This window comes from Paroedura picta, chromosome 3 (assembly GCF_049243985.1).
Source record: "Paroedura picta isolate Pp20150507F chromosome 3, Ppicta_v3.0, whole genome shotgun sequence".
Lineage (NCBI taxonomy): Eukaryota > Metazoa > Chordata > Lepidosauria > Squamata > Gekkonidae > Paroedura > Paroedura picta.
In genome coordinates, this window is record NC_135371.1 from 129,619,025 (window position 1) to 129,645,000 (window position 25,976).

The window sequence follows — 25,976 nt, forward strand, 5'->3', positions numbered from 1 at the left end:
TATAACATGAAAACAGAGAAGAGGAAGAAAAGGAAGCAATTTCTAAGATTAGAGATTTTTACTGCACACATTGTAAAGCCAGTACTGTGAGGATAAAGGAAGCAACACGATCACAATGTCAGGCTTTCATTGCAGCAAAGAGATGACACAGAAGAGAAAGAGAAGGAGCAATTAATGAAAACTGTTAAACAATGGGTTGAATGCAGCAGTCCCTGAATGCGAAAACTGAAGATCTTTCTAGTGTGTCCTTCTCCCTTGATGGTCCTTCCCAATCCCCAGAAAGTTTATTGCTTTGTTATGGTCCTTAGGTGGACTAATAGGGTTGGAAAGCTACAATGTGTGTGGGGGTGGATTGTGAAATCATTCTCATTCTCCACTATCAGTAGACCACAGCTGATAGAAGAAACAGCAATTTTGTCCCCCTCCCCATTGTAGCCTTCTGACCTACATGATCCTTGCATGTTCTGCAGTCCTGGGAATAAACTTTCCAAGGGACACAGCTGAGGGGAGGGGAATGTGAGCAGAATCCACAACCATCAGCACCTTCCACCACCAGTCACTCCACTAGTAGAGTGGCGAAGCGGAGGAACTGAACAAGAAGGGATCCAAAATGAAATGGTGTGTGCAAATGGAATTGCTTCCTAGTGTATTCGCACCTGTGAAGTTATGGAGTCCAGGTCCTAAGCCACAGATCATCCCCCACCCCCATCAGTATGTAACTCCAGTTTGTGAATTAATCAGTGGGATGAAATTACCCTTTGTTGGTGGTTCCACTGGTTTCTTCTAATTACTGGAGTTTGGGGTTGTTTTGGATCTTGATATGCTGTGGTTCGTCTTAGTACCAAATTGGCCCAGAGAGTAAAATTTTGAAAGTTAAGGGAAAGCAATGAGGGACAGGGGCTTGTACAATGAGGCAGGCCATGATTTTCATAGAATCATAGAATCATAGAGTTGGAAGGGGCCATACAGACCATCTAGTCCAACCCCCTGCTCAACACAGGATCAGCCCTAAGCATCCTGAAGCATCCAAGAAAAGTGTGTATCCAGCCTTTGCTTGAAGACTGCCAGTGAGCAAAGGTTGGATACACACTTTCCTTGGATGCTTTAGGATTTTCCTTTGAATCTGTAAATGATCAGGCCAGAGATTCCTGTTACAAAGAGCGCTGAATGCGCTGATGACAAAAAAGGCAGCCCCATGTCGAGTTTGCCATCTCCTCCATAACTTCTAGTTCATATCCTCACGTCCCTCCCTCACATCATTGGTTGGCGGATGGGGAAGATTGACATTGGACTGCATTTGTGAGGGGGAGGTTGAGGTAACAGATCATGGTACTTTGTTTTTTCAACTTACTGAGCAGAGGATTGCAGGAAGATGCCCCTGGAAGGGATCCAACCAATGAAGAGTAGAACACCAGGTGCGCCAGTAACAAAGTGACCATGTAAGATGGTCTTTCTTTGAGGGGGAGGAGGAAGCCACAGAGGTCAGCTATCATGAGGGCAATGCTTGGCACAATCAGAGAAAGGATGGTTCGTAATCCTGTGTTCTCTAAATCTATCTAGAAAGAGACAAGAGTTCCGATGACAAAAGGGAGCCTGGGGGTTCCCTCTAATGCGTGCTGTGCTCCTTTGGTAGGGTGCCTTGGATTGGATGAAGTGCAAGGACCCCATGAGTTCAATAAAAGGATCCTTGAACTTCACAACTTTCCCCATGCCCAGCAGCCATTTCCATTCCTCAGAGCATTTATTCCCTCAAGTGTTGGTCTCATGTGGAATAAGAGCCCTTCTCATTGCGAGGCGATCATGCAGTGGAGGAAGAGGCAAAATTGCTCCCAGAAGAGAGGCTGCTGGGGGAGGGCTGGGCTGGGCTGGCATTTGCACTGTTGGAACTTGGGGTGTAACCTGCTGCATTTTTTTTAATATCAAACTCAATAAAATAGAGGCTGAACAAATGTATGCAAACTATGTCTCCCCTTTGGAAGAGCAGAGAAGCCCAAAATGCACTGACAGAGTCAAAACAAAATTAACAAGGCCATTTTCACAAGCTAAGCAAACAAGCTGCATTCTTGTAGTAGCTTGTGCATAATGAGGCCAATCCATTATAATTGGGGGGTATGACTGACAGAATGTGTAAGAGAGAGGGGAGAGGGATGGCTGAAGCAGGGCTATGAACCTGAAAGTCCCTGATTTAAATTTTTATTTCATCATAAGCCTCCTCCCCCCTGCTGCTTTAAGGACAATATTGTTCTACGTTTGAGGCTCACTGAAAAGGTACCTGGATCCCTTTAAATGCTCAGAGCAGCCATGCTGTGTATTCAACAACATTCTAAAAAGACTCCTTGAAGGAAATTACCCTCACCAGGTAGAGCCATTCTTGCTTTCGGCAGTCTGTGAATTACAGGAAAACTCAATCTGCGAAACATCTTGAAGGTTCAGAGAGGAGGGCCCTTGCGGCTCCAACTGTGCAGTCCCGTTGGGTGTCTTGCCCTTATTTCTTGCCTCGTTCGGCTGCAGGGGCATACATTCCTCCCCGTGAACAGAGCTGCAGGTGCCTGAGGTAAACTCTGGCCCAGTCCCACATTCCCTCCCACCAGTCAGCTCAGAGGAACTGGCTGAGAAGTACAGGTGAGTTACAATCCAAGGGGTCTCCTTACCATCACTACAAAGTAGGGCTGCGGCATATTCCTGCGGCTTGTGACGTTCACGCCGGTGACAAGGTATTCTCGTTTTATATTCAGAATTTTATTCTCAATGGAGGCTTGGAATTCCAGCTCATTGACTTGAAAGAGTCCAAGAAATATATCACAGGCAGGCTTTGGAGATACTTAACCAAGCACGAATACAAGTGATTTTGGGAGCATGTCTAACAAAAGTGAGCCCAGTGGCACGTTTAAGACCAACCAAGTTTTATTCAAGGTATAAGCTTTTGTGTGCAAGTAAGCTTCTTCGGATACAATGAAACAGAATCTCCTCAACTATTCCATATGAGAGAGGGTGTATGTGGGGGTGGGGTCAGTTGCCAAGAGGGGCAAATTAGAGTCCAGATGCATGAGTACCTGGGTGATTACAGCTAAGATGGTGGTTAAGGACTATGTATCTACAGTGCCCCCGGACTCAAACTTCTTGCTCTCGCATCTGTGTATTAACTCTTGTATTTGTCTGCTAATTTTCTGCCATCTTAACAACCACCTTAATCCTATTTCAGCTATAATCACCCACTTACTCATACATCTTGACTCTAACTAGCCCTTCTTGGCAATTAAACCCCCCCCTCCCCTCCTACTCTCTCCACCTGTGTGTAATGGTTGAGGAAATTCTATTTCATTGTATCTGAAGAAACATGCATGCACACAAAAGCTTATGCCTTGATTCCAACTTTGTAGGTCTTAAAGGTGCCGTTGGACTCAAACTTTGTTCTGCTGCTTCAAACCAACACTGTTGTCCACCTACATCAACCCAGCATGTCTAATCAATGTGAAGAGGCTCCAAGTAACAGTGGAGAACATTTCAAATGGATTATTAAAAAATGTTTTTAATGTTTTATCAGAATTTTGTATTACAACTGATATATACCGCCCCAAGCCTGACTGGCAATGGCAGTCTATAAATCTAATAAATAATATGTCAGTTGGGCACCGTATACATTGGTTGATCAGCATACATTTTCTCTGCTTAGGGACTGTGCATACAATGTGAATTCCTAGGAACTAGGCTAAATTGATACAAAGATTATGCATTTTATTTGAATAGCATAGTGTCAAAATGTCTGGGAATTCACGTTGTGTGATACTAGGTGGTAGTTATCCGTGTTGTCTGGGAAAGGTGCGAGGCCCCTGACTGATGGTATTAACATGAGGACATTCTGGCCATATGTTTGACTCCGGCTCTCATCTACCCTAGAGCACAAATATAATCGTGAAAGCTCAACCTACGATTGGATTCATGCTAACGCTATCTGAAATAGTGGATACATACTAATCCCCCTCTTCCCCCAAAAAATCCTGTGAGGCATTCCTCAGCGGGTCATGGCTTGTGGTTTTGAAGGGATTTCAGTTATATGGGTCAAAACTGGTTTCCTGATATTACCCAGAGCATTAAGATGTCTAACGCACCTGTGTTGTCCATAAAGAAGAAGCTCAAAGTACAGTGTGCCTTATCACGTGGATAGTAGAAGAGATCAAAGTTGCAGTTGCTGTCAATGCGCAAAGAGAGCTTGAAGTCCACTTTTCCATCACTGTGCAGCACCACAGCAGGGGATGCAATGGTCCATTCCACTTCAAAGCTTCAGTAAAAGAGAGATGCCATAAATCTTGGAAAGGAAGTAAAGAGTTTTGTTTCTCTCTCTCTCTCTCTCTCTCTGAAACTTCACCATGGATTTATTGATTGAAAGAGGGCTCTTAATGTTCCATGTAGGCCCAAAGAGAGTTCTGTTTAAACCACAAGAGGCTCATTGCTCACTGCAGTGTGCACCTGTGCTGCTTAAGCACCCAACAAGTAAAGTGCTGTGAAATGACCAGCCTGAACTCTCAGAGCATTCCTTGTTAACAGGGGAAGAGGAAGGAACAATCGCAAGTACTGTGGGCTCTGTGGGAATCTTACACGTTCCATTGCTATTGAAATAGAAAACAGCTTCGTATTCACCAGGGAAAAACAGAACCTGCTCTACACTGAGTCTGTGACTGAGGCCAGAAATAATGTCTAATTCCGCTGGCCTTGTGAAAGTGTATCCGTTTATAATCAATATATTTCCGACAGCAAAAAATGTCTACAGGCCTCTCTGCCGGACTCCCACCCGTCTGAGACACTGGACCATCGTTCTGAATGACCGCCCCCCACCCCGAACGGCCACAGAGACAGCACTACAGTTGATTTTAATATTCAAAATTTATTGTTGATTTATGATTTTAAGGTATACAATTTTAATGTAAAAGTTTTATTGTGATGGTATTCATTTGAATTCATTTTAAATTTTATACAGGGATTGTATTTAAGCTCTAAAATGTGACCCTCCCTAAGTTCCCAAAGATAGGGTGGACTATGAGTCCAGTACACAAACAAACACCGTATTCGACAGTGGCAAAGGCCTAGCTATGAATGTGAGCTGCCCCAATTGTCTCGAAAACAGAACAGAGCACTGAGGTATGCTGTGGTGGTGATGGGCACGCCCTTTTGCTCATCTGAAGGGGCTTTTCTTTCATAACCAGGCACAAGGGAACAATGGCAGTTCTGAAAGGAATGAGGGTCAGCTTCTCTCCTGTGCTTGTGCCCCTTGAATGCTAGATCAGGGTTGAACAAACTGTGCCTCTGCAGCTGTCCATGGACTACAATTTCCACAAACCTCTTGCTGGCAGGGACTCATGGTAATTGTAGTCCCAGGACGTCTGGAGAGCCACAGTTTGGCCACTCCTACTTTAGTCTGTGCCATCACGTGAAGTTTGGGCCTAAGTTAAACTTGCTTTGCTATAATTGCATTTGGAAAGGGGATGATGTGTGTCTGGCTAACTGGGCATCAAATTGGGTCAAATTAAGTATCTGTTTACTGGCATGATTAATGGTTCTTAACCACTGATTGATTTTAATCATCAATTAAAGTAAAGCTCCAGTGCTTCCGCTACCTGGATGAAATAAGATCTCTTTCCCCCTCTGCAGGAGTCTGCCAAAAGGTGTTTTTCAAGGCAATTCAGACAGAATTATTTCAATACAGTTTCATTGAAATCAATGGATATAACCTGCAGCCATTCTCTATAGGATTGTGAGGGGAAGGGAAAGTAAAGTAAGGAAGAAGAAACCATTGGCCATCTCCCTTGCTGGGTGGGTTCTACAGCAGGGTCTGAATGAGTGTATGCAGGAGACTGTACAATGTCTAGCTGCCCTTCCCATTAGAGAGGCAACCTGATACTGCTAGGCATTGAAGGGAGCCTAGATCTCCAGGAGAATGATTTCCATTAGTCCTTATGTACACCAAGTATCATCTCAGACCTTTCTGTAGAAAATGCTATGGATGCTCTTGCCTTTAAAACTGGACTGCTGTTTTCAAGAAGTAAATTTCTCTGGAGGCAAACAATAAGCATTCCCTCCATCCTACTTGCTCTGCTGCCCAGTATATCTGGTTGGTCCACGGTTGGAACCAGAATGCTGCACTACATTGAGTCTTGGTCTAGTCCAGCATCAGTTGTTGCATGCCATTTTCTATTTATTATACTTTTTCAAGGACAGAAATTGGAGACACCCATGGGGATAGAAGTCTGTCCCTTGCCATTGTAATGTCAGTACTTACGCTTCCCGAACGGTGTGGGATGGAGTCCATGCTGAATCCCAAGGCAGAGTGATAGAGGGGAAGGGAAACTTTGTCTCATCCCATGCCAGCTGTTCATTATACCATGACTGAGAAATCCAAGGGTGGGCAATGTTAGCTTGGAAAGAGCAGGGGGAAGTGAAAGCAAGCATCTCATGCACACAAAGGCCTGGATCCAGACTCGCGTTTGCATGATTACAGGATTTCCATCCCTGCAGCAGAACTCCCCCCTCCCCTCCCAGGGCAGCCCGAGGTAACCGCTGAAATCTTGTTCTTAGGAGTCAAAGGATCTCCCCTCCCCCCAGAATAGGATGGGGGGCATTTCAGACAGCTGTAAAAGGGTCACTCCACAGATGGAAATTCTTGCACCCATGAAAATGCTGGTCTGGCCAGGCTCTGGCAGCTGCTAAACGGCCATCCAAAAGTAAGAGCAACATAAACGTTACTTTACACTCTAGTCAGAGGCTGGGCAGGGAGAAGTCTACCACCTATTCTCTCTGTGCTTTTGACCAGGAAGCAGAGTGAGGGATAGGATAATGGACCAAACATGCCCATGCACATGCCTTTGTGACAGTCCCTCCATCTGTTGCGGCGTCTTGGAGCGTTAACAAGAACAATTGTTACCTGGCTCAAGAGTAAAACCGATGAGATTGTATATTTCAAAATGTCCTGGTGGAGAAACAAGTCGAGGTCAATATTCATTCCAAGCCGAATACAATATTTACTTTTTTAAATCTGCTCTGTATTGTATCATCTGTACAACAACATTAAGGGCTCTAAAACAATTTTCTGTGTGTGTGCAAACAGCCCCGTGAAGATTCCTCTCATTACAACTCTGCTTCTGATTCTACGTAGCTGAACTGGCAGCCATCTAAATTTTGTTTTATAGTATCATCCCAGGTCCTGGCTGAGACACAAGTTGTAAACACTTAAGAGTTATTATACATACCACATTTAGCACATTGGAGACAGACACAGTGATCGTCACCAGAAGGGGATCACTTCCATTTCTGGGTATCTGGTACAGGGCGTATGTATCCAGCAGAGATTCCAGGAGCTCTTTTTCCAAGGAGGAGTTAGGATTTCCCCAAGGTGTCTGAGGCAGGGCTGTTAAAGGTTAAGGTATGGAAAGCTGAGGTGTGGGGTAACAGCTGGGCGGGCAGACACAGCGTAAGACTTCCGTCCAGACTGGATGGGGGGGAGCCATGCACCTGTTTCATATGACGTGAAGAAGTGTGCATGCACACTAAACTGTATACCCAGAGTTAAACTGGGTGACACGACAGCTGTGTTTAACTACATAAAAAGACATGTTGAAGAGGGGGGCAATTTGATTACTACAGCTTTAAGAGCAATGAGGCAATGGATTCAAATTACGGGAAAGCCATTTTAATATTGGAAAGCCATTTTCTGACAGTAAGGGCTGTTCTTAGATGAAATATGTTGCATTGGAGGGTGGTGGAGTCTCCTTTATTGGACGTTTTTAAGATGAGCACTGGGCAAGAGTGTGATTTTTAAATCCCTGAGAAGGGGCAGAGGGACTAGACTGGGGTCTTTGTGGTCTCTCCCAGCTCTGTGTGTGATTCTGTGGTTCTGGATCTATATACAAACTCAGTGTTTTGCTGACATGCTGGGATGCACAGCAGAACAGGCCAGCCCTTTGCATGAATAGTGGTAGCAGGCAAGATAAAGAATATCTGGTCTCTGGATACACACAGGGTATCAGAGCCCCCTGGGCAGCCTGTGCTCCTTTATCACTGTACAGGAGGGCCAAAAGAACAGGCAGTGGCAGTGGCAGTGGTGGCAGCTGCTGTCCCTCATTAGTGCCCCTTGTCTTATGAGCCTCTCTCTCTCTCTCTCTCTCTCTCTCTCTCTCCCCCCTTCCCCCCATGGTACAAGGCAAACCAAGCAATAATACCTTACAAAAAAGTGAGCCCAATAGTCCGTCAGCTCCAGTGTTCTCCTTCTATGGGTAACTTGGATGCTTTGTTTTTTAAAAGGTTAATACTAAAGGACATTAGGATACCACACAACTCAGGGTGGGCTATGTGCCATTTTCTCCTGTGGCGAGATGCTGGGGAAGCTTCTTTAGTCTCCTTTATCTTCAATGCGAACGGGACAGGAATGGGTGATATGCTAAATATCCACCCTCAGACAATTTTGCTTTCAAGCGCATGAAATCTCCTTTGAAACCCACTCAGGTAATGTGTTATTAATGCCTGCCTGCCCCCTGCTCTCCCACTGCCTTGGCTCCAATTTCCACCCTTTTTGAAAGGTCTCTCTTCCCGCCCCTCCAATCCCTACAGGATCCCTGTAAACGGAGAGGCAGTCAATGTAATGACACCACAGCAGGCCAAGCACCCCATCAGATCTGGCTACATGGCAGCATCATTGAGGGCACCCACAGAGCCTGCCCATTGTCTTGGGAGGAGAAGGAATGCAGCCCTTGGTTGCTCAGGCAACTGTGATGATGTTTCCTGCCTTGACTCACTACTGGATAGGGCTTTTGTTGCCTGCTCTTAGCACAGTGTAACAAAACAAGTTTCTGACCTGCCTGGCTGACAATTTCATTTATCAAATGGTAGATGAACCCACAAGAGGTTCAGCCATACTGGACTTAATACTGACCAACAGGCAAGAGTTGGTGGATGAGGTGAAGGAGGTGGGGACCCTAGGGGGAAGTGACCATGTCCTCATAGAATTCCTTTTGAGATGGGGAGCCAAGGAAGCTTGTAGCCAGACGTGGATGTTGGATTTTCGTAGGGCAAACTTTAATAAACTCAGAGACATGATGAGTGTCATACCATGGATGAGAATGCTGGAAGGGAAGGGAGCATGTGAAGGGTGGCCGCTACTCAAACAAGAGCTATTGCATGCTCAATGACTATCCCAGAAAGACGAAAAAACTGCAGGAGCTCTAAGAAGCCTATTTGGATGAACAGAGAACTTCAAGAGGAACTAAGAAAGAAAAGGAAAATGTTCAGGAAATGGAGGGAAGGACAGAGCTCTAAAGAAGAGTACCTACAGGTCACTAGGCACTGTAGATCAATCATAAGAAAGGCCAAAGCTGAGAGTGAGCTAAGATTGGCCAGGGAAGCCCATTGTAACAAGAAAAGATTTTTCAGTTATGTGAGGAGCAAACGTAAAGTAAAGGAGGCAATAGGCCCACTGTTGGGTGTGGATGGACAAACTCTAACGGAAGATGCAGAGAAAGCAGAAAGGCTTAGTGCCTATTTTATGTCTGTTTTTCCCCACAGGTCAAAGTGTTTAGGCACATCTAGAGATGGCCGTAGCCAAAGGATAGTGTCTGGGTGGCAGGTTAACATGGATAGAGAGGTTGTCGAGAGGCATTTAGCTGCACTGAATGAGTTCAAATCCCCTGGGCCGGATGAAATGCACCCGAGAGTGCTCAAAGAACTTTCCAGAGAACTTGCACAGCCCTTGTCCATCATCTTCAGAACCTCTTTAAGGACTGGAGATGTCCCGGAGGACTGGAAGAGAGCAAACGTTATTCCAATCTTCAAAAAAGGGAGGAAAGATTACCCGGGAAACTACAGACCAGTGAGTCTGACCTCTGTTGTGGGGAAGATAATGGAGCAGATATTAAAGGGAGCGATCTGCAAACATCTGGAGGACAATTTCGTGATCCAAGGAAGTCAGCATGGATTTGTCTCCAACAGGTCCTGCCAGACCAACCTAGTTTCCTTTTTTGACCAAGTAACAGGTTTACTGGATCGGGGAAATTCGGTTGATGTCATTTACTTGGATTTTAGTAAAGCTTTTGACAAGGTTCCCCATGATGTTCTGATGGATAAGTTGAAGGACTGCAATCTGGATTTTCAGATAGTTAGGTGGATAGGGAATTGGTTAGAGAACCGCACTCAAAGAGTTGTTGTCAATGGTGTTTCATCAGACTGGAGGGAGGTGAGTAGCGGGGTACCTCAGGGCTCCGTGCTCGGCCCGGTACTTTTTAACATATTTATTAATGATCTAGATGAGGAGGTGGAGGGACTACTCATCAAGTTTGCAGATGACACCAAATTGGGAGGACTGGCAAATACTCCAGAAGATAGAGACAGAGTTCAACGAGATCTGAACACAATGGAAAAATGGGCAAATGAGAACAAGATGCAATTTAATAAAGATAAGTGTAAAGTTCTGCATCTGGGTCAGAAAAATGAAAAGCATGCCTACTGGATGGGGGATATGCTTCTAGGTAACACTGTGTGTGAACGAGACCTTGGGGTACTTGTGGATTGTAAACTAAACATGAGCAGGCAGTGTGATGCAGCGGTAAAAAAGGCAAATGCCATTTTGGGCTGTATCAACAGGGGCATCACATCAAAATCACAAGATGTCATAGTCCCATTGTATACGGCAGTGGTCAGACCACACCTGGAGTACTGTGTGCAGTTCTGGAGGCCTCACTTCAAGAAGGACGTCGATAAAATTGAAAGGGTACAGAGGAGAGCGACGAAGATGATCTGGGGCCAAGGGACCAAGCCCTATGAAGATAGGTTGAGGGACTTGGGAATGTTCAGCCTGGAGAAAAGGAGGTTGAGAGGGGACATGATAGCCCTCTTTAAGTATGTGAAAGGTTGTCACTTGGAGGAGGGCAGGATGCTATTTCTGCTGGCTGCAGAGGAGAGGACACGCAGTAATGGGTTTAAACTTCAAGTACAACGATATAGGCTAGATATCAGGAAAAAGTTTTTCACAGTCAGAGTAGTTCAGCAGTGGAGTAGGCTGCCTAAGGAGGTGGTGAGCTCCCCTTCATTGGCAGTCTTCAAGCAAAGGTTGGATACACACTTTTCTTGGATGCTTAGGGCTAATCCTGCGTTGAGCAGGGGGTTGGACTAGATGGCCTGTATGGCCCCTTCCAACTCTATGATTCTATGATTCTAAAACAGCGTATTGGCTGCATGGAGCTAACACTAGTTACCTTGCTATGCTTGTTTTTTTTGGGGGGGGGGGTGAGAGAGGAAAATGCCTCAGCAGAGCATGTTAATGCCGGGACAGTAGGCCAGTTGGTTCAGCAATGGCTGCTTCTATTCATGGTAAGGGGAAAGTGGTTCAGAGCTTATGTAGTCAGCGTTCAGAGCCAATGCCAGGCTATGCTCAGTTAAAACCACACCCCTTTTGAGCAAGCAGTGGTTTGCAAGAAGAGTGCTCCATGTTATCCATTCCATGTCTTCCACTAGGGGTGGCCAAATGCAAGGATGTATGTTCTGAAGATCAGGCATAATTGTTATTACTCATCCTTGGATTCTGTGACCCCTATTTAGTTGCATCTCATGAAAAAGGGAATCCTTCAATGGGTAATTAAGCAAAAGTATCTCTAGAAATGTGAGCAAAGAAAGTATGAAGAGGCATGGCCACCAATTGCTTAAGTAACATGCCCAAACAGGGCTATTACCAATGGAGTGAGAGTTGTTGTGATCATCTGGATCTGGGAACACTAGCAGGCACTTCGTTAAGCAATGAAAAAAGATCTTGTAGTAATGACATTTTAATGTAGAACTGAACAACATTTGTTTGCTAATCGTTATTCTAGCACCTGGCAATGTAGTTTGTAAGAGTTCATGCACACTTCAACCTCCGGTTGGGGGGAAGAGAGTCAGAAGAGAATATTTCTAATCAGGACACTATAACAAGTTTTGCAGCAGAAGGGATTTTCTTTTATAAAGTCATTCTTTCCACAGAGTCCATTAATCATTTCTGGATTGGAGAGGAATTTCTTGATTTTTTTAATGAGCAGCAGCTCCTATCCCACCTCTGATGCCTAGTTACTTTACCTGAGTTAGCACTGCTTTCTTAGACTTACTTTGTGAGTAATGCATATGGGATGACAGGGATTGATGCTTTGATACAGTACCTGCCTTCCTTGGGGCGTTAAAGACCTGCCCCCCTAGTGAGTAACTGGGAGTGCCAAATGTCTACCTGCTGTTCAACTAAAATTTTTTATGTGTTATTAAACCCAAACCATTTATCCCTTCTGAACTTTGGCAGGGGAAATCCCCTGGGCAAAGGATACAATCCCTCACAGTTTTATCCTAGTTGAATAGCAAAAAATAAAATCGCCTAATTCCATGCATTTCCCAATGGAATACGTTTCCCCACAGAAAACAAGGGTACGCAACAACGAAACTAAAATTAATTATTTTAAAAAGTCAAAAGTGGGGAAAAGATTGTGCAGCCCTGCCAGGGAGGGCCTCTTCAGTAATAGCCTGCATGATCATATATTTCAAGGCTGTTATGACAACAACAATGTGTTTACTGGCATGCAACCAGTTACCAGTTTGCCCACCACAGGCAAATGGTGACAAGCCAAGATGGGAAGGTTAGAGACACACCTGGGTGTAAACTGCACGGAGCTTTTATTCCAACCCCAGATCGATTCAGTCCCTGCCCTCTACACAGAATACGATTTCCGTTTGGATTTTGGATTTTAAATTTCCTTCTGCAGCAAGAAGGATTGATCTGGAGTGACCCTACCTTTATTGTGCGATATCTTAGAGTGCTTTTAATCCTGAATATATTATAAAATCACATTGTTTTGAATCGAGGCTCTCCTCCGTGGTAGAGGACCCATGATTGGCCACAGGTGGTCATGTGATGAATTTGCCTTAAAGGAGAAGCCCCTAATTTCTCTCAACTTCTGTCGGTCCTGGATTTTTCCCCCTTCTCTGCCTTTTTCGATCTTCTCCCCCTCCCCTCCAAGAAAAGAAAGAGGCTCCCTGCTTGGCTCCTCTCCCCCCCCCTTCAAGAAAGAAAGAGGCTTGGCTCCCCCCCCCTTCTGAACTACCCTAACCACATGCAGAAGACTTTCCTGTTTCAATGGGGGGGGGGGAAGATCCAAGTTCAAAGCGATCTGAATTCAACGGGATTGAAAATGGAATAAACAAAGTAAGTGCAAACTCTGCCCTACTCAAGCAACTTCTCACCTTTCTGCAGCTGAAACAATTGGGATTTATCTCAGCAATAGTGGCAAGATACTTCTTGGATAACCTAGGATGATTATAGTGAATGATGACAAGAGGTAAAGGGCTTCTGGTTCTTTGAAGATGTGCCTTTCCCAGAACTGAACTTCTATTTCTGTAATATAATTTGTGGGACTTAAAATTTAGCCGGACTTACATCACTAGAGCATCTTATTTGTCTCTTGAGAAACTTATATGCAAGTCAAGAAGCAACAGTGAGAACCGGGCATGGAATCACTGATTGGTTCAAAATTGAGAAAGGAGTTCGGCAAGGCTGTATACTGTCGCCTTCCCTATTTAACTTGTATGCGGAGCACATCATGAGAAAGGCGGGGTTAGAGTCACAAATTGGGATCAAGATTGCAGGTAGAAATATCAACAACCTCAGATATGCAGATAATACCACTTTAATGGCAGAAAGTGAAGAGGAACTAAAGAGCCTGTTGATGCGGGTGAATGAGGAGAGTGCAAAAGGTTGGCTTGAAACTCAGTATCAAGAAAACGAAGATCATGGCATCCGGCCCTCTCAATTCCTGGCAAATAGATGGGGAAGAAATGGAGGTAGTGACAGATTTTATTTTCCTGGGCCCCAAGATCACTGCAAATGGGGACTGCAGCAAATAAATTAAAAGACGCTCCTGGGGAGGAAAGCTATGGCAAATCTAGACAGCATCCTAAAAAGCAGAGATATCACCCTGCCAACAAAAGTGTGTTTAGTCAAGGCTATGGTCTTCCCAGTTGCAATGTATGGCTGCGAAAGTTGGACCATAAGGAAAAGCCGAGCATCAAAGAATTGAGGCTTTTGAACTCTGGTGCTGGAGAAGACTCTTGCGAGTCCCTTGGAATGCAAGGCGAACAACCGGTCAGTCCTAGAGGAGATCAGCCCTGACTGCTCCTTAGAAGGCCAGATCCTGAAGATGAAACTCAAATACTTTGGCCACCTCATGAGAAGGAAGGACTCCCTGTAGAAGAGCCTAATGCTGGGAGCGATCGAGGGCAAAAGAAGAAGGGGACGACAGAGAATGAGGTGGCTGGATGGAGTCACTGAAGCAGTAGGTGCAAACTTAAATGGACTCTGGGGAATGGTAGAGGGCAGGAAGGCCTGGAGGATCATTGTCCATGGGGTCGCGATGGGTCGGACATGACTTCGCACCTAACAGCAACAACATCAGTGAACTTGAAAGCAAACATCCACCCATTAGATTAAGCATCCCTTCAGAAAGACTTGTCCTACCTAGCACCAAAAGAAGGTGGTTCAGGCTGATCCTCTTCCACTCCATCCTTCTTAAATCCTGCAGGATGAAGGAAGAACATCACTTAATATAGCTTCAGAGCTGCCTGAGTTCAATGCCACTTCCCTATGATGGGATGCAAGGCTGGTATCTGCATTACCTGAGATGAGGCAACTGCTGTTGCCCTGGGCTTCTAGTGGGGCCCTCACTGTCACAGGTCTCACACACATGTGAATAAGTGTTCACCTCCCCTGCCACATGTCCATGTACTTCCCCCTGTATATTTGCTTGCAAGCTTTCCACCACTTCTGCTCCCAGTCCATACAGGTGCTGCAGAGAGGCAGCTCTTTTTGATGCCAACAGCAGCTACACACAACACTTAGTACTGTAGAGGGAACAAATGAGCATGATGCAGGTGGTGGGAGGGCTTGTGAAAAGGAAAGAAGGCATGACAGGGCATAAAGGTAAAGGTATCCCCTGTGCAAGCACCAAGTCATGTCTGACCCTTGGGGTGACGCCCTCTAGCGTTTTCATGGCAGACTCAATATGGGGTGGTTTGCCAGTGCCTTCCCCAGTCATTACCGTTTACCCCCCAGCAAGCTGGGTACTCATTTTACCGACCTCGGAAGGATGGAAGGCTGAGTCAACCTTGAGCCGGCTGCTGGGATCGAACTCCCAGCCTCATGGGAAGAGCTTTCAGACTGTATGTCTGCTGCCTTACCACTCTGCGCCACAAGAGGCTCTTAGACAGGGCCTAGGGGAGGGCAAAAGGACGCCGTGGGTCAGCTTGATGTAGCAGTTAAGAGCGGCAGCTTCTAATCTGGCAAGCTGGGTTTGATTCCCCACTACTCTACATACAGCCAGTTGGGTGAGCTTGAGCTAGTCACAGTCCTGATAGTGCTGTTCTCACAGCGCAGTCCTCTCGGAGCTCTATCAGCACCACCTACCTCACAGGTTATGTGTTGTGAGGAGAGGAAGGGAAAGTGATTGGATGCCACTTTGAAACTCCTTTGGATAGGGATAAAGACCAACTTTTCTTCTGTCTGCCTATGGCCTCCCAGAACCTGGGACTGGCACTAATCGTATGGATGGTGCTTCTCTGTATTACTGTCACTATCATGGGTATGTGTTACCTGCAGGCCCATGGCCACAGTGGTATACAAAGGGGTGGGACCCATCAATCATTTGTCCATTCCTCACTAGGGGTTGTTGTGAAATCTATTACAAGTCTTCTGATGAGGGTATTTCTTTCTTGCCTCCCTCCCAAGCTTTGCTAATGAGGGACAGTTTGGCAACACATTTCATTCCTTGCCTCTGGACAAGTATTGTTAATATGATCAGTTGCCCTATATAAGAATAAGTTGGGGACACTCAATGGCAAGTGGGAGAACACAACAATTTGGTGTGTGTTTGGGGGGGGGGAACCCTCCAAGATTCTATGAGCCCTTGTGAGGCAGGGAGATTTATTTTCACCTTTAACTGACACTCAAATTCTGTGCCTCCTGGAACATATCTGGTTTCCATCAGGTCATTCTGAGGTGGTTTATGACACCTCTCTTGGTTTACAATGACATCTATTGCTGCAAGCCCTGGGCAATTGTTCAAGAATGCAGAAATCCTTACCTTGTCTGTTGGTGGTTGCTTTTTGCTCCTTTTGCAATTGGTTTGGGGTTCCGCAACTATAATTAGATATAGTAATATCTAATATATGTATCCTGTTCTTCCTCTAATGAACATGGGGCTGGTGTACATGGTTCTCCTTTTCCCGTTTTATTCTCACGGCTCTGTGATGAAAGTTAGGCTGAATGTCTCTAACTGGCTCACTTGTCACCCAACAAACTGCAAACCCAGTTGCATAACAATCTGAGAAGAAGAGTTGGATTTTCTACCACACTTTTCACTACTCAAAGGAGTCCCAAAGCAGTTTACAATCACCTTCCCTTCCTCACTCCAAAACAAATACCCTGTGAGGTAGGTGGGGCTGAGTAAAGATGGGATCCAACATGAGAGAAGATGTAAACCAAGACTGAATGGCTAAGGAAGCTTCACTTCACTGTAAGGGCTGCAGGGACTACAAGTCATATTGATCTGAAGGAACCCAGGAAGTGGCAGTACCAGAAACTTCTCAGGCATAAAAAGAACAGTAGTCCAGTTATATCTGAGACAGCAAGGGACATAAAGGAGATTTATTATCATTATCATTATCATTATCATTATCATCATTATTATTATTATATTTCTAACCCGCCGCTCCCCCGAGGCTCATGGCGGGTAACAACATGTAACAACATTTACAGAAGCTGATGGGCGTAAAGTCAAAGGAGTAGAAGCAACCTCCAACAAGTTTTCCTACAGCCTTAAGTGTCCTTATCTTTTCTCAGCAGAGTAGTAGGCTGGGGAAGGATCCACAACACAGGTGGTAGACAGCCAATGCTGAGGAGCTTGAACTGGCCCCGAACGGTGACTGGCCCAAGGTCACCCACCGGACGGCATGTGGAATTGTAGGGAATCAAACCTGACTCTCCAGATTAGAGGCTGCCATTCTTAACCACTACACCATGATGGTTCTTAGTAGGCAAAGCAACTTGCAAAAGATAAAAAATTAACCGTAGCTTGGATCCAAAACACCATGAACCAAGCATAGTGAATGTGTTTGCTAGTTTGCTTCTGGGGAATGGCAGGTGTCTACAGCTTCAAAAAGAGGATGGAGAAATTGGCAGAAAACATACATGCACCCACCAATCCTCACTCCTACTCTTCTGCAAACTTAGACCTGAACAATGGATTGTTGCTGGAAGGTTCTTGAAAGACCTCTAGCCTGATCTTTTGTACTTCAGTGTCCAGATTTTTAACATGTGAAAAACATCTGGAATTACCAAGATGCTCAATGCTAAAGCTATTCCAGAGACAAAAACCAGTCACCCAACATCACATTTGCACAGTCAAAGTTAGACTTCGGAGCTATCAGGTTTCACGTCTGCTCATCTTGAATTCTAAAGTGGCTCCCAGCAGTGTCAGGCTGAACAAAGAAACAACCATTATCACATTACAACAGGGGTAGTCAAACTGCGGCCCTCCAGATGTCCGTGGACTACAATTCCCAGGAGCCCCTGCCAGCGAATGCTGGCAGGGGCTCCTGGGAATTGTAGTCCACGGACATCTGGAGGGCCGCAGTTTGACTACCCCTGCATTACAATAATACGTGTACAAAATAAGCAGCTGCTCTTCTCCCAGCCTTCTACGCAAAGACTGCTTGAACTCCCTCATTCTTGGGCCAATGGATGCAGTCTTTAGGTGTTTTATGTTTGATCTTCTCATTCTGGTAAAAACTGCAGAGCCTTTGTGCTCAGCATTTTATAATGCTTAGTAAAACATTTCTATTAAACGTGCCCTGTCCCACAAAATTTCTATGATAATCTATGTGACCGAGGCTATAATGCTACCGAGATAACCTGCAATCAACTTGTTTTGACTCACCATACCTGCAGAAGGTACCACTCTGTCAGGATCAGGTGTGAGGAAAGAGCTGACGGGCAAGCCAGTGAGCCAATCTTTATATAACAGGCCTGCTCTGATGACTCTAGACGGCCAGTGTCATCAATGACTATCCCCTGCACTCATTTGTATATGACAATAAGATAAAAACAACCTGGCTTTCTTTTAACCTACAGCTGCCTCTAATTACATAATTTCTTGGTCTGCTATGATCTCCCCAACAAATAATCCTTTATGACATGCAATATGTATACATGTGTTTACAGAGGAGTGATGGTCATAAAAGGAAGTACAGTTTAATTTCTCTGCTCAGTAATCAAACCGTCACATGATTTGTTTCCCGTTTGTTTAGATGCTGCTGTTCCTTCCCTTTCAGAAATTTTTCTTTATACACCAGCTATACTCAGACAATGAAGCAGTGTTGACCAAGCAGTGCATAAATAGGGATACACCTGTTGTGGTTTAGAGTTGCTCTAAAATCTTGATTCAGGCAGATAGCCCTGTTGGTCTCCAGCCCGACTGCCCATCCCTAGTTACATCCAGTAATTGTATTGTGTGGATGTATTTAGTAGTGTATGTATATGCTCTACAGTCTCAGCAACACATATACTAAAACTGAAGCAATACAGAGAAGATTAGTGAGGATGGCACGCCACTGAACTCAAAATTTGTTCTTTAAAATCTTGGTCAAGAGAGGGTCAATTCTAGTGAATGCAAACCAATTATGTCATTAAATGGGTGGCATGTTTAAATGCAGAGGCTACTCTTTAGAACAGGGGTAGTCAAACTGCGGCCCTCCAGATGTCTGTGGACTACAATTCCCATGATCCCCTGCAGTGAACGCTCATGGGAACTGTAGCCCATGGACATCTGGAGGACCGCAGTTTGACTACCCCTGCTTTAGAACATTTCACTGTTTCTGTTGTAGGTTATGGGGAAGAAGGGTAATGTCTGTCAATGTTGCCTTTCTGTAGGTTTTGTCTACCTCCAAGCTGGATCGCTCTCAGGATATATGGATAATTGCTTGAGGAAGTTACAATCTTTCCCACATCATATCATTTCTCCCTTCCTATAAGTGATCTTGACTAACTGTGTGAATACAAACCAACAAGTGGCAACTTACCTCGTTATGCAGCTTACCCACGTGGTCCTGCTCAAGGACTAAGGAAAACTTTACCACACTTTGCTTCTCTAGATTTCTATTCAGGGGTGGAAGTGTGGCAAAGATTTGCCTCAACTGTTGGCAGGACAGTGCCACTTACCAAGCAGCTCCATATGGATAAGCAATGTAACTTGCTGGCATCTCTGCTAAATTACTATCTGAATCAATGGAGGTCTCATTTATCCTGAGATGGGCATCAGGAGTGCTGACTTTTGTATTGACTGCCAGCACCAGAGATCAATGAAGTAATCATTTCTCTCACACAAAAAGATTGTTGTTCTGACACCTGAAGTGATTGTATGGGCCCAAATATGTTTTTACTTGCTTGCCTTAAGCCAAGGATTCAGATCAAATGATGACAGCAGAAGTAGTCGTATGTCTTACTGCTGAGCAATAGTTCAATATCTCTAAAAAGAGACATGCCTGGAATACTCATTTTAACCTAGCAGAGAGTCATGCTCTTTGACTTAAAACACTGGGAATCAAAACACCCACTTGTGGGATCAGTTAGGAGGGGGTCAGTATCTGGGTTGCTTCCCTGTCCTTCTCTACTCCCCCATAGAATTGAATACTTAGTATTGATATGTTGTTGTTGTTGTTGTTGTTGTTGTCAGCCCTTCAGTCATGTCCGACTCTTGGCGATCCCATGGCACAGCAGCTGCCACGTTCCTTGATCCTGCACTGCTTCCATCAGTCAGGCAGTGTTCTGGCCGTTGTCCATCCCGATCTTGTCCAGCCACCATGCTGTCTGTCAGCCTGGTTTCCTTTTTCCACTGACCAATCCAAGTATAATTGCTTTCTCTGTTGAGTTGGATCTCATGATATGGCCAAAGTTTGTGAGTCAGAGTTTTGTGATTTTGCCTACCAATGATATATCAGACGTTATGCGCTGTAATATTTCCTTGTTTGTGACTTTTGCTGTTCATGGAACCCACAAAAACCTTCTCCAGCACCATAGTTCAAATGAATCGATTCTTCTCTTGTTTGATTTTTTCATTGTTTATCTTTCAAAGCCATTAAGTGGCTACTGGAAATATGATACAACTAACTAATCTACATTTGGTAGTCAGGCTTATGTCCTTGCTTTTTCATGTTCGATAAAGCTCATAATTGCTGAGTGGCCCAGAACAATTCAATGTTTTATTTCCATCCTGCAATTGCCACTCACATCAATTTGTGATTCAAGAAAAAATGAATTCTTGAAGGCATTCGATCTCTTCACCATCAATTGTTATTGTGATATGTCTGTTTTTTTGCAGTGGTCATTGTTTGTTGTCTTTTTAGTGTTTAAGAAAAGGCCAAATATCTTACTTATTTCATTGACCTTTGTAATCTGCTGTTCTAGGCCTTCCTTAGTTTTTGACAGGAGGGTAGAGTCATAAGCATACCGAAGATTATTTATATTCCTTCCTCCAATCTTAATTCCAGTGTTTGATTCCTTGAGTTCAATCTCTCTCATAATGATCTCAGCATACAAATTAAATGGGGAGGGGGAAATAATACAACGTTGGTGCACTCCTTTCTCTATTTTGAACCAGTCAGTGTCACCAAATGGTGTATGTACAATGTCTTCTTGGTTTGTGTACAGTGATGGCACCCCCAATTTTTTCAGGGCTTCCCACAATTTGTTGTGATCCACACAATCAAAAGCTTTCTTGTAGTCATTAAAGCAGATGAAGATATCCTTCTGCTATTGCCTTGACTTTTCCAAAATCCAGCACAAATTTGATTTGTGATCATGAGTGGCACGGCCCCATTGAAAGCCAGCTTGAACATCTGGTAATTCTCTTTCAATAGTTGTTGATATGTGCTATTGTATGATTTTGAGCAGGATCTTCCTAGCATGAGAAATTAGGGCTATTGCGTGGTAATTGGAACAGTTTTTTAAGCTACCCATTTTGGGTAGTGGGATGAACACAGATCATTTCCAGTCCTCTGGCCAGTTGTTAGTTTCCCAGATTTTCTGGCACAAAGCTGTATTGGTTTTGATTGGTACACCTCTCAGCAGTTCCATGGGTATGATGTCAATGCCTGGGGCCTTGTTGTTTAGCAATTGACTCAAGGCTTGTTCAACTTCCTCCTCAAGAATGGCCGGTTCAATTTTTATTTCTATTTCTTTTTCATTTGGAAGAGAGCAAACTTCCGTTCTACACCCGTACAGTTTTTCTGTGTATTCCTGTCACCTGTTCTTGATGCTCTGTTTATAAATTACTATTCCTTTTTACTGAGGAACAATTGAGGATAAAATAAACAGACAAAACTTAATTTCACTAATATTCAAAAGCCTCTATGCATATTACCTTGTTAAGTGTTTACAACAACCTGCTAAGTTAGGTCAGTATTATTATCCCAAAATTGCAGATCCTGACAGTCACTTGCTTAGAGCCCCTGTTGAGTTCATGGCCAAATAAAATTCAAATTTTGTGATTCATCCCTTAGCAACCACACCACACCAGTCCTATACAGCACAAAAGAAGTCTACTGAATATGTTCCCCATGACAGCAAAGCCCAAGCAGAGAGACTGAGCAAGATCATTTTGCAAAGAAATGCACACCCCAGTACTAGCAAATAAATAAGCAACAGCTGCTGTGTGATGCAGAACACAATCCAGAAGTGCAGGACCTTATCACACTAGGAAGCAGAGCACTGACAGGAAATAATTGGCAGGACAATTCTGCTGCTTCCCATACTGTGCAAGGCAGATGGTGCCTTGAGACAGCACTTGGAGAAAATGGATTTCATACTAGTTCAAATCTGCCATTATCTAGCTGGGAGCAATCAAAAACAAAGACAGCTCTGACAATCCCATTATGTGACTCAGTCTTATGGCACATTTCAGATCCTTCTAACTGTTTAGCAATTGAATAAAGGCATGATTGCATCTTGAATGAAACTATCACCCTTTGGTATAAGAGTATCTAGGCTTTAAAGTTACCTGTTTTCACCAAGCAGCATACAGTGCAAAAATCTACACTACATCCAAACGACATCAAAGAGTCCCTTTGCATAAACTGAAAGTATACTGTTTAACATTACTAATAATTGACATGCTGACTGATAATCTATAATGTCCCTGCAGTCTAAACACTGGGCATACATGGCCCATAGGGACCTGGGATTCCCTGGAGAAAATGGCTGTTTTGAAGGGTGGACTCCATAGCATTATATTCCACTGAAGTTCCTCCCCACCCCAAATACCACCTACTCCTTGCTCTACTCCCAAAGTCTCCAGGTATTTCCCAACTCAAATCTCACGACCCCTCACACAAAGTCTCATAATTAGTAATACACAAACATGGGACCCACAAAGATATGCAGGGGACATATTTCATCACACCCTCTTTCCCTTTCCTCAAAGCCCCCAGAGTCTCTCTTATTTCCTGTTTCCTTCTCTCCTTTCCACCCACAAGCCAGTCTATCTCTAGCTGTGCTCGTCTTCAGCTTTTCTGCATTCCCTCCCTTTGGCAACCTCTCCCCAGGAGAACTATGGTCCAGGTGTATGATGCCAGTTGAGATGAGCCCATTTGCACTGGGGGGGGGGGGGGTCTGTAAGAACTTGTGGAAGTGCCTCATTTTCTCTAGCATACCCTCTCCACAGTATTTACTCTTTCCTTCATCCTAGCAACTCCCTTTCCCTGCTTCCTTCTCTCCTTCATGCAGCTTACATCATTCTTGTCTCCTACATTTTATCCACATAACCTTACAAGGTCATTTAGGCAGAATTTGTGTAACAGGACCAAAGTCACTCAGTGTCTTTCCAAAGCAGAACAGGGATTTGTGGTCCCAGTCTGGAACTCTAACCAATACATTGGGACCAGTTTTCATGGGGTGGCTGCTGTTGAAGTGATCCAGCCTGGGTGGAGCCATGTTGTTCAGATGGTATCAAGTTGTCTGGTGAATGCTGCCAGGCTTGGCCTCATGAGTACTCCCTCAAAATCCACAACTGCCTCAGATAGGGCCCTGCTCTTCCCCTTGCTTTCTACTGATAAAAGTCAAATTTGGAATGCTGCCCAAATTGATCTTAAACCGGATCCAGGCATCAACCGGCAACCAATGCAGCTGCCTCAGCACTGGCTGAGGCATGACTATATATGATCATGTTCACCTGCCTCCCCCCTCCCAAAATGACCAATGATGGGCCTGGAGGTGTGAAAAGGGGAGGGGCCATGGGTGGGCATGTACACAGCTATGCTTCCCATCCATATTCTGCATAATGACACAACTTCTGGGGTAGATTAAAATGAGTAGCCGGGCTCCTGAAGAATTTCTCATTGGTAAGAAAAGTTGAGAAAGGCTGCCTTGGTGGTTAGGGAAGGTTCATACAGGCTGTGTCACTTTGAGGTATGCCATCCCAAACCCACACAGGATTTTAAAGGTCAGTGCCAGCATTTTGAAGTGGGGCTGAAAGCCGGTGTAGGTGGAACATGATTGGAGTGCTGCTCCTACAACCCAATCCAGTCAGCATTAGGACCCCACATTGTTCTGAACTGCCCTGAGCCCATTCTTGGAGAGAGGCAGGATACAAACTCAGTAAATGATGATAATGATGATGATGATGATGATAAACAATTATCACAAAGTAGCTAACAGTGGAAGAAATTACAAGGCAGCAATCCGATGCACTTACTTGGGGGAGGAAAAATAATGATGAACGAGGATCACGTGTGGAGTCCAATTGGATCTTTTTACAATAACAAACAGAAAAAGGAAGACAAATTACAGGCAGTTGTTACTTTCTGATTCTAAAAACTGTAATTGTTTTATTATAATAATAAGCAATAAGAATCCCTCTGAGTTGCTGTATAGCCACTGTGCATCTCCTATGCCTTTCTGTTGAGCTTGGTCTGCTTTTCCCATTCAGGAGGCAACTGAGTTACAGATGAACAAGATTTGTTGGCCGTCGAAGCCTGATGTTAGAAAACGGTGCATTGTCCTGTACGATCCTCCTGGTGGGTGCGCAAGAAATGCATACTGCCAGTGACAGACTGACCCTAATCAGAAATTGTACAGGTTTTAAATGGCTTTTGTTTGGCTTTTCCTTCTCATTAAATCCCAGCAGAACATACTACTCCTTCAGCAATGGCCTGTTCGTCCATCAAGCTCGGCTGTCACCTAATCAGGCAACAAGGAAGGTGTGGTTGTGCTGAAGTTCACAGTATGCCTAATTTTTTAGTTCCTTTCATTTGACATACATTCCTTTTCTCTATGATATTGCCTGGTATATTTGCCAACAGTTTCCTGATAAGGCTCCTGTGCCTTTTCATATTACTGCATTTGTATACTGGGGGTGGGGAATTACCTACAGAACATCTACTTCTCACAAACTGTAAAGGTGCAAACCCGAGGCTGCACTCTTTACCCAGAGAGACTATATGCTGCTGGGAAAAATAGTCTTTAATCCTTTAATAATTGTATAGCATAAGGAATTCCAGCTGCTGTCACTTCTCCTGTCACTGTGAGCATATATATGGGTTTACCTACCTTTTGCTTCCAGGACTGCTCACATCACTATGGCAGATATACCTTCACATTTATAGAATAAAAATTCCTATGGGCTGTAACATTTGGCTTTTGTCATCTTGTCTATACCTCAGATTTTCAGGCCCAACCAGGAAACCTGTGAGAGAATGGATGGATTGGGGACGGGGTGGGTGGGGGTGGGCTGTCAGTCTACTACTTGGCCCCTCTGCCATGGGAAATCTCTTCCCCAAACCCTGCAGCTAGACCTATTGAGACATGATGGCCCGTCAATGGCCATCTCTGGACCTGGCCCATGGAAACTTCCATCATGTGCTCACCTAGGCCACATCACATAGCCTCCTACCCAAAAACCTATATAAACCGTGGCTATACACAGCCTCCCTGAGTGCTTTCCAACTCAGGATCCACTGGAACCTCCCATCATGCTGGCTCGTGTTGCTGCTCTCTGACTCTATACTCTACAGGAATGGTAATCATATGGAACCTTCTTTTCCCACCCTGATTCTTCTCTATACGACTGCTTGATAGGTGTGTTAGATGTATTTATGCTTTTATTATTTTCTTTCTAATAAAGATTGTTACTATTTTTACAGTTTACCAGCGTTGTCTGCCTTGAGTTCTTAAGGGTTTTATTACCTCGTAAACACTGGCATTCGATCCTTTAACGCTACCTTCCCTCTCACTCTGCTAGTTTCCCATGGCTTAATACACGTGTCACAGGACACATGTTCGCGCGAATTTGGTAACAACAGTCTTAAGCAAATACTAGAAGGGTAGTGATTTCTCTGTTAAGGTGTCAATCCAGACCAATTTCATATGCGGTAGCAGACCAAGAATGGCTTTTGAGTCATTTATCCAAGCAGCCTGTATTAGTATGGTTGCCAGACTGTACCCCAGACCACGCATCATCTTCACCCAAGGGTATTTTCTACCTTTCCCTCCATTGTACCCCTTTTTCCTACCTGCCACAGGGCAAAATAATCCCTGTAGCTCCATCATCTTCTGGACCGTTTATGCACTGGGAACTTCACTGCCCCAGCTCCTGTGCAGGAGCACAAATCAGGGGTGGACAACGTGCACTAGGCCAAGTGCTCCCCCATGTGGGTGCAGGAAGAGGTGGGACAACCGGCGATGACTAAAACTCCAGCCTCCAGTGCATAAACGGGGTCCCTCTGCTTGCACTAGGCATTTCCATACTGGAAATCCAGCAGACCCACGAGATGTCAGGCTTTTTAAAAAAATGTTTCCTGAATTATACATTGGTTTTGCGGGACCTAGTATCAAAATGTTGAACAAAAGATGTTCCCGTTCTTTCAAAGAAATACCATCACAT

The 25,976-nt window shown here is 44.5% G+C and overlaps 1 protein-coding gene across 1 annotated transcript; it reads right to left on the minus strand.

Annotated features, from left to right (window-relative positions):
• Positions 1-1,256: 1,256 nt before the first annotated feature.
• ZACN (zinc activated ion channel) lies at positions 1,257-23,840 on the minus strand. The gene is made up of 8 exons (XM_077324267.1): positions 23,790-23,840; positions 14,507-14,564; positions 7,242-7,399; positions 6,917-6,961; positions 6,275-6,381; positions 4,110-4,279; positions 2,652-2,776; positions 1,257-1,556 (listed from the first exon to the last, which is right to left on the minus strand). The coding sequence occupies exons 2-8, from the start codon at positions 14,550-14,552 to the stop codon at positions 1,257-1,259; spliced, it is 951 nt and encodes a 316-aa protein (XP_077180382.1). The 5' UTR covers positions 14,553-14,564; positions 23,790-23,840.
• Between the last annotated feature and the right edge of the window lie 2,136 nt (positions 23,841-25,976).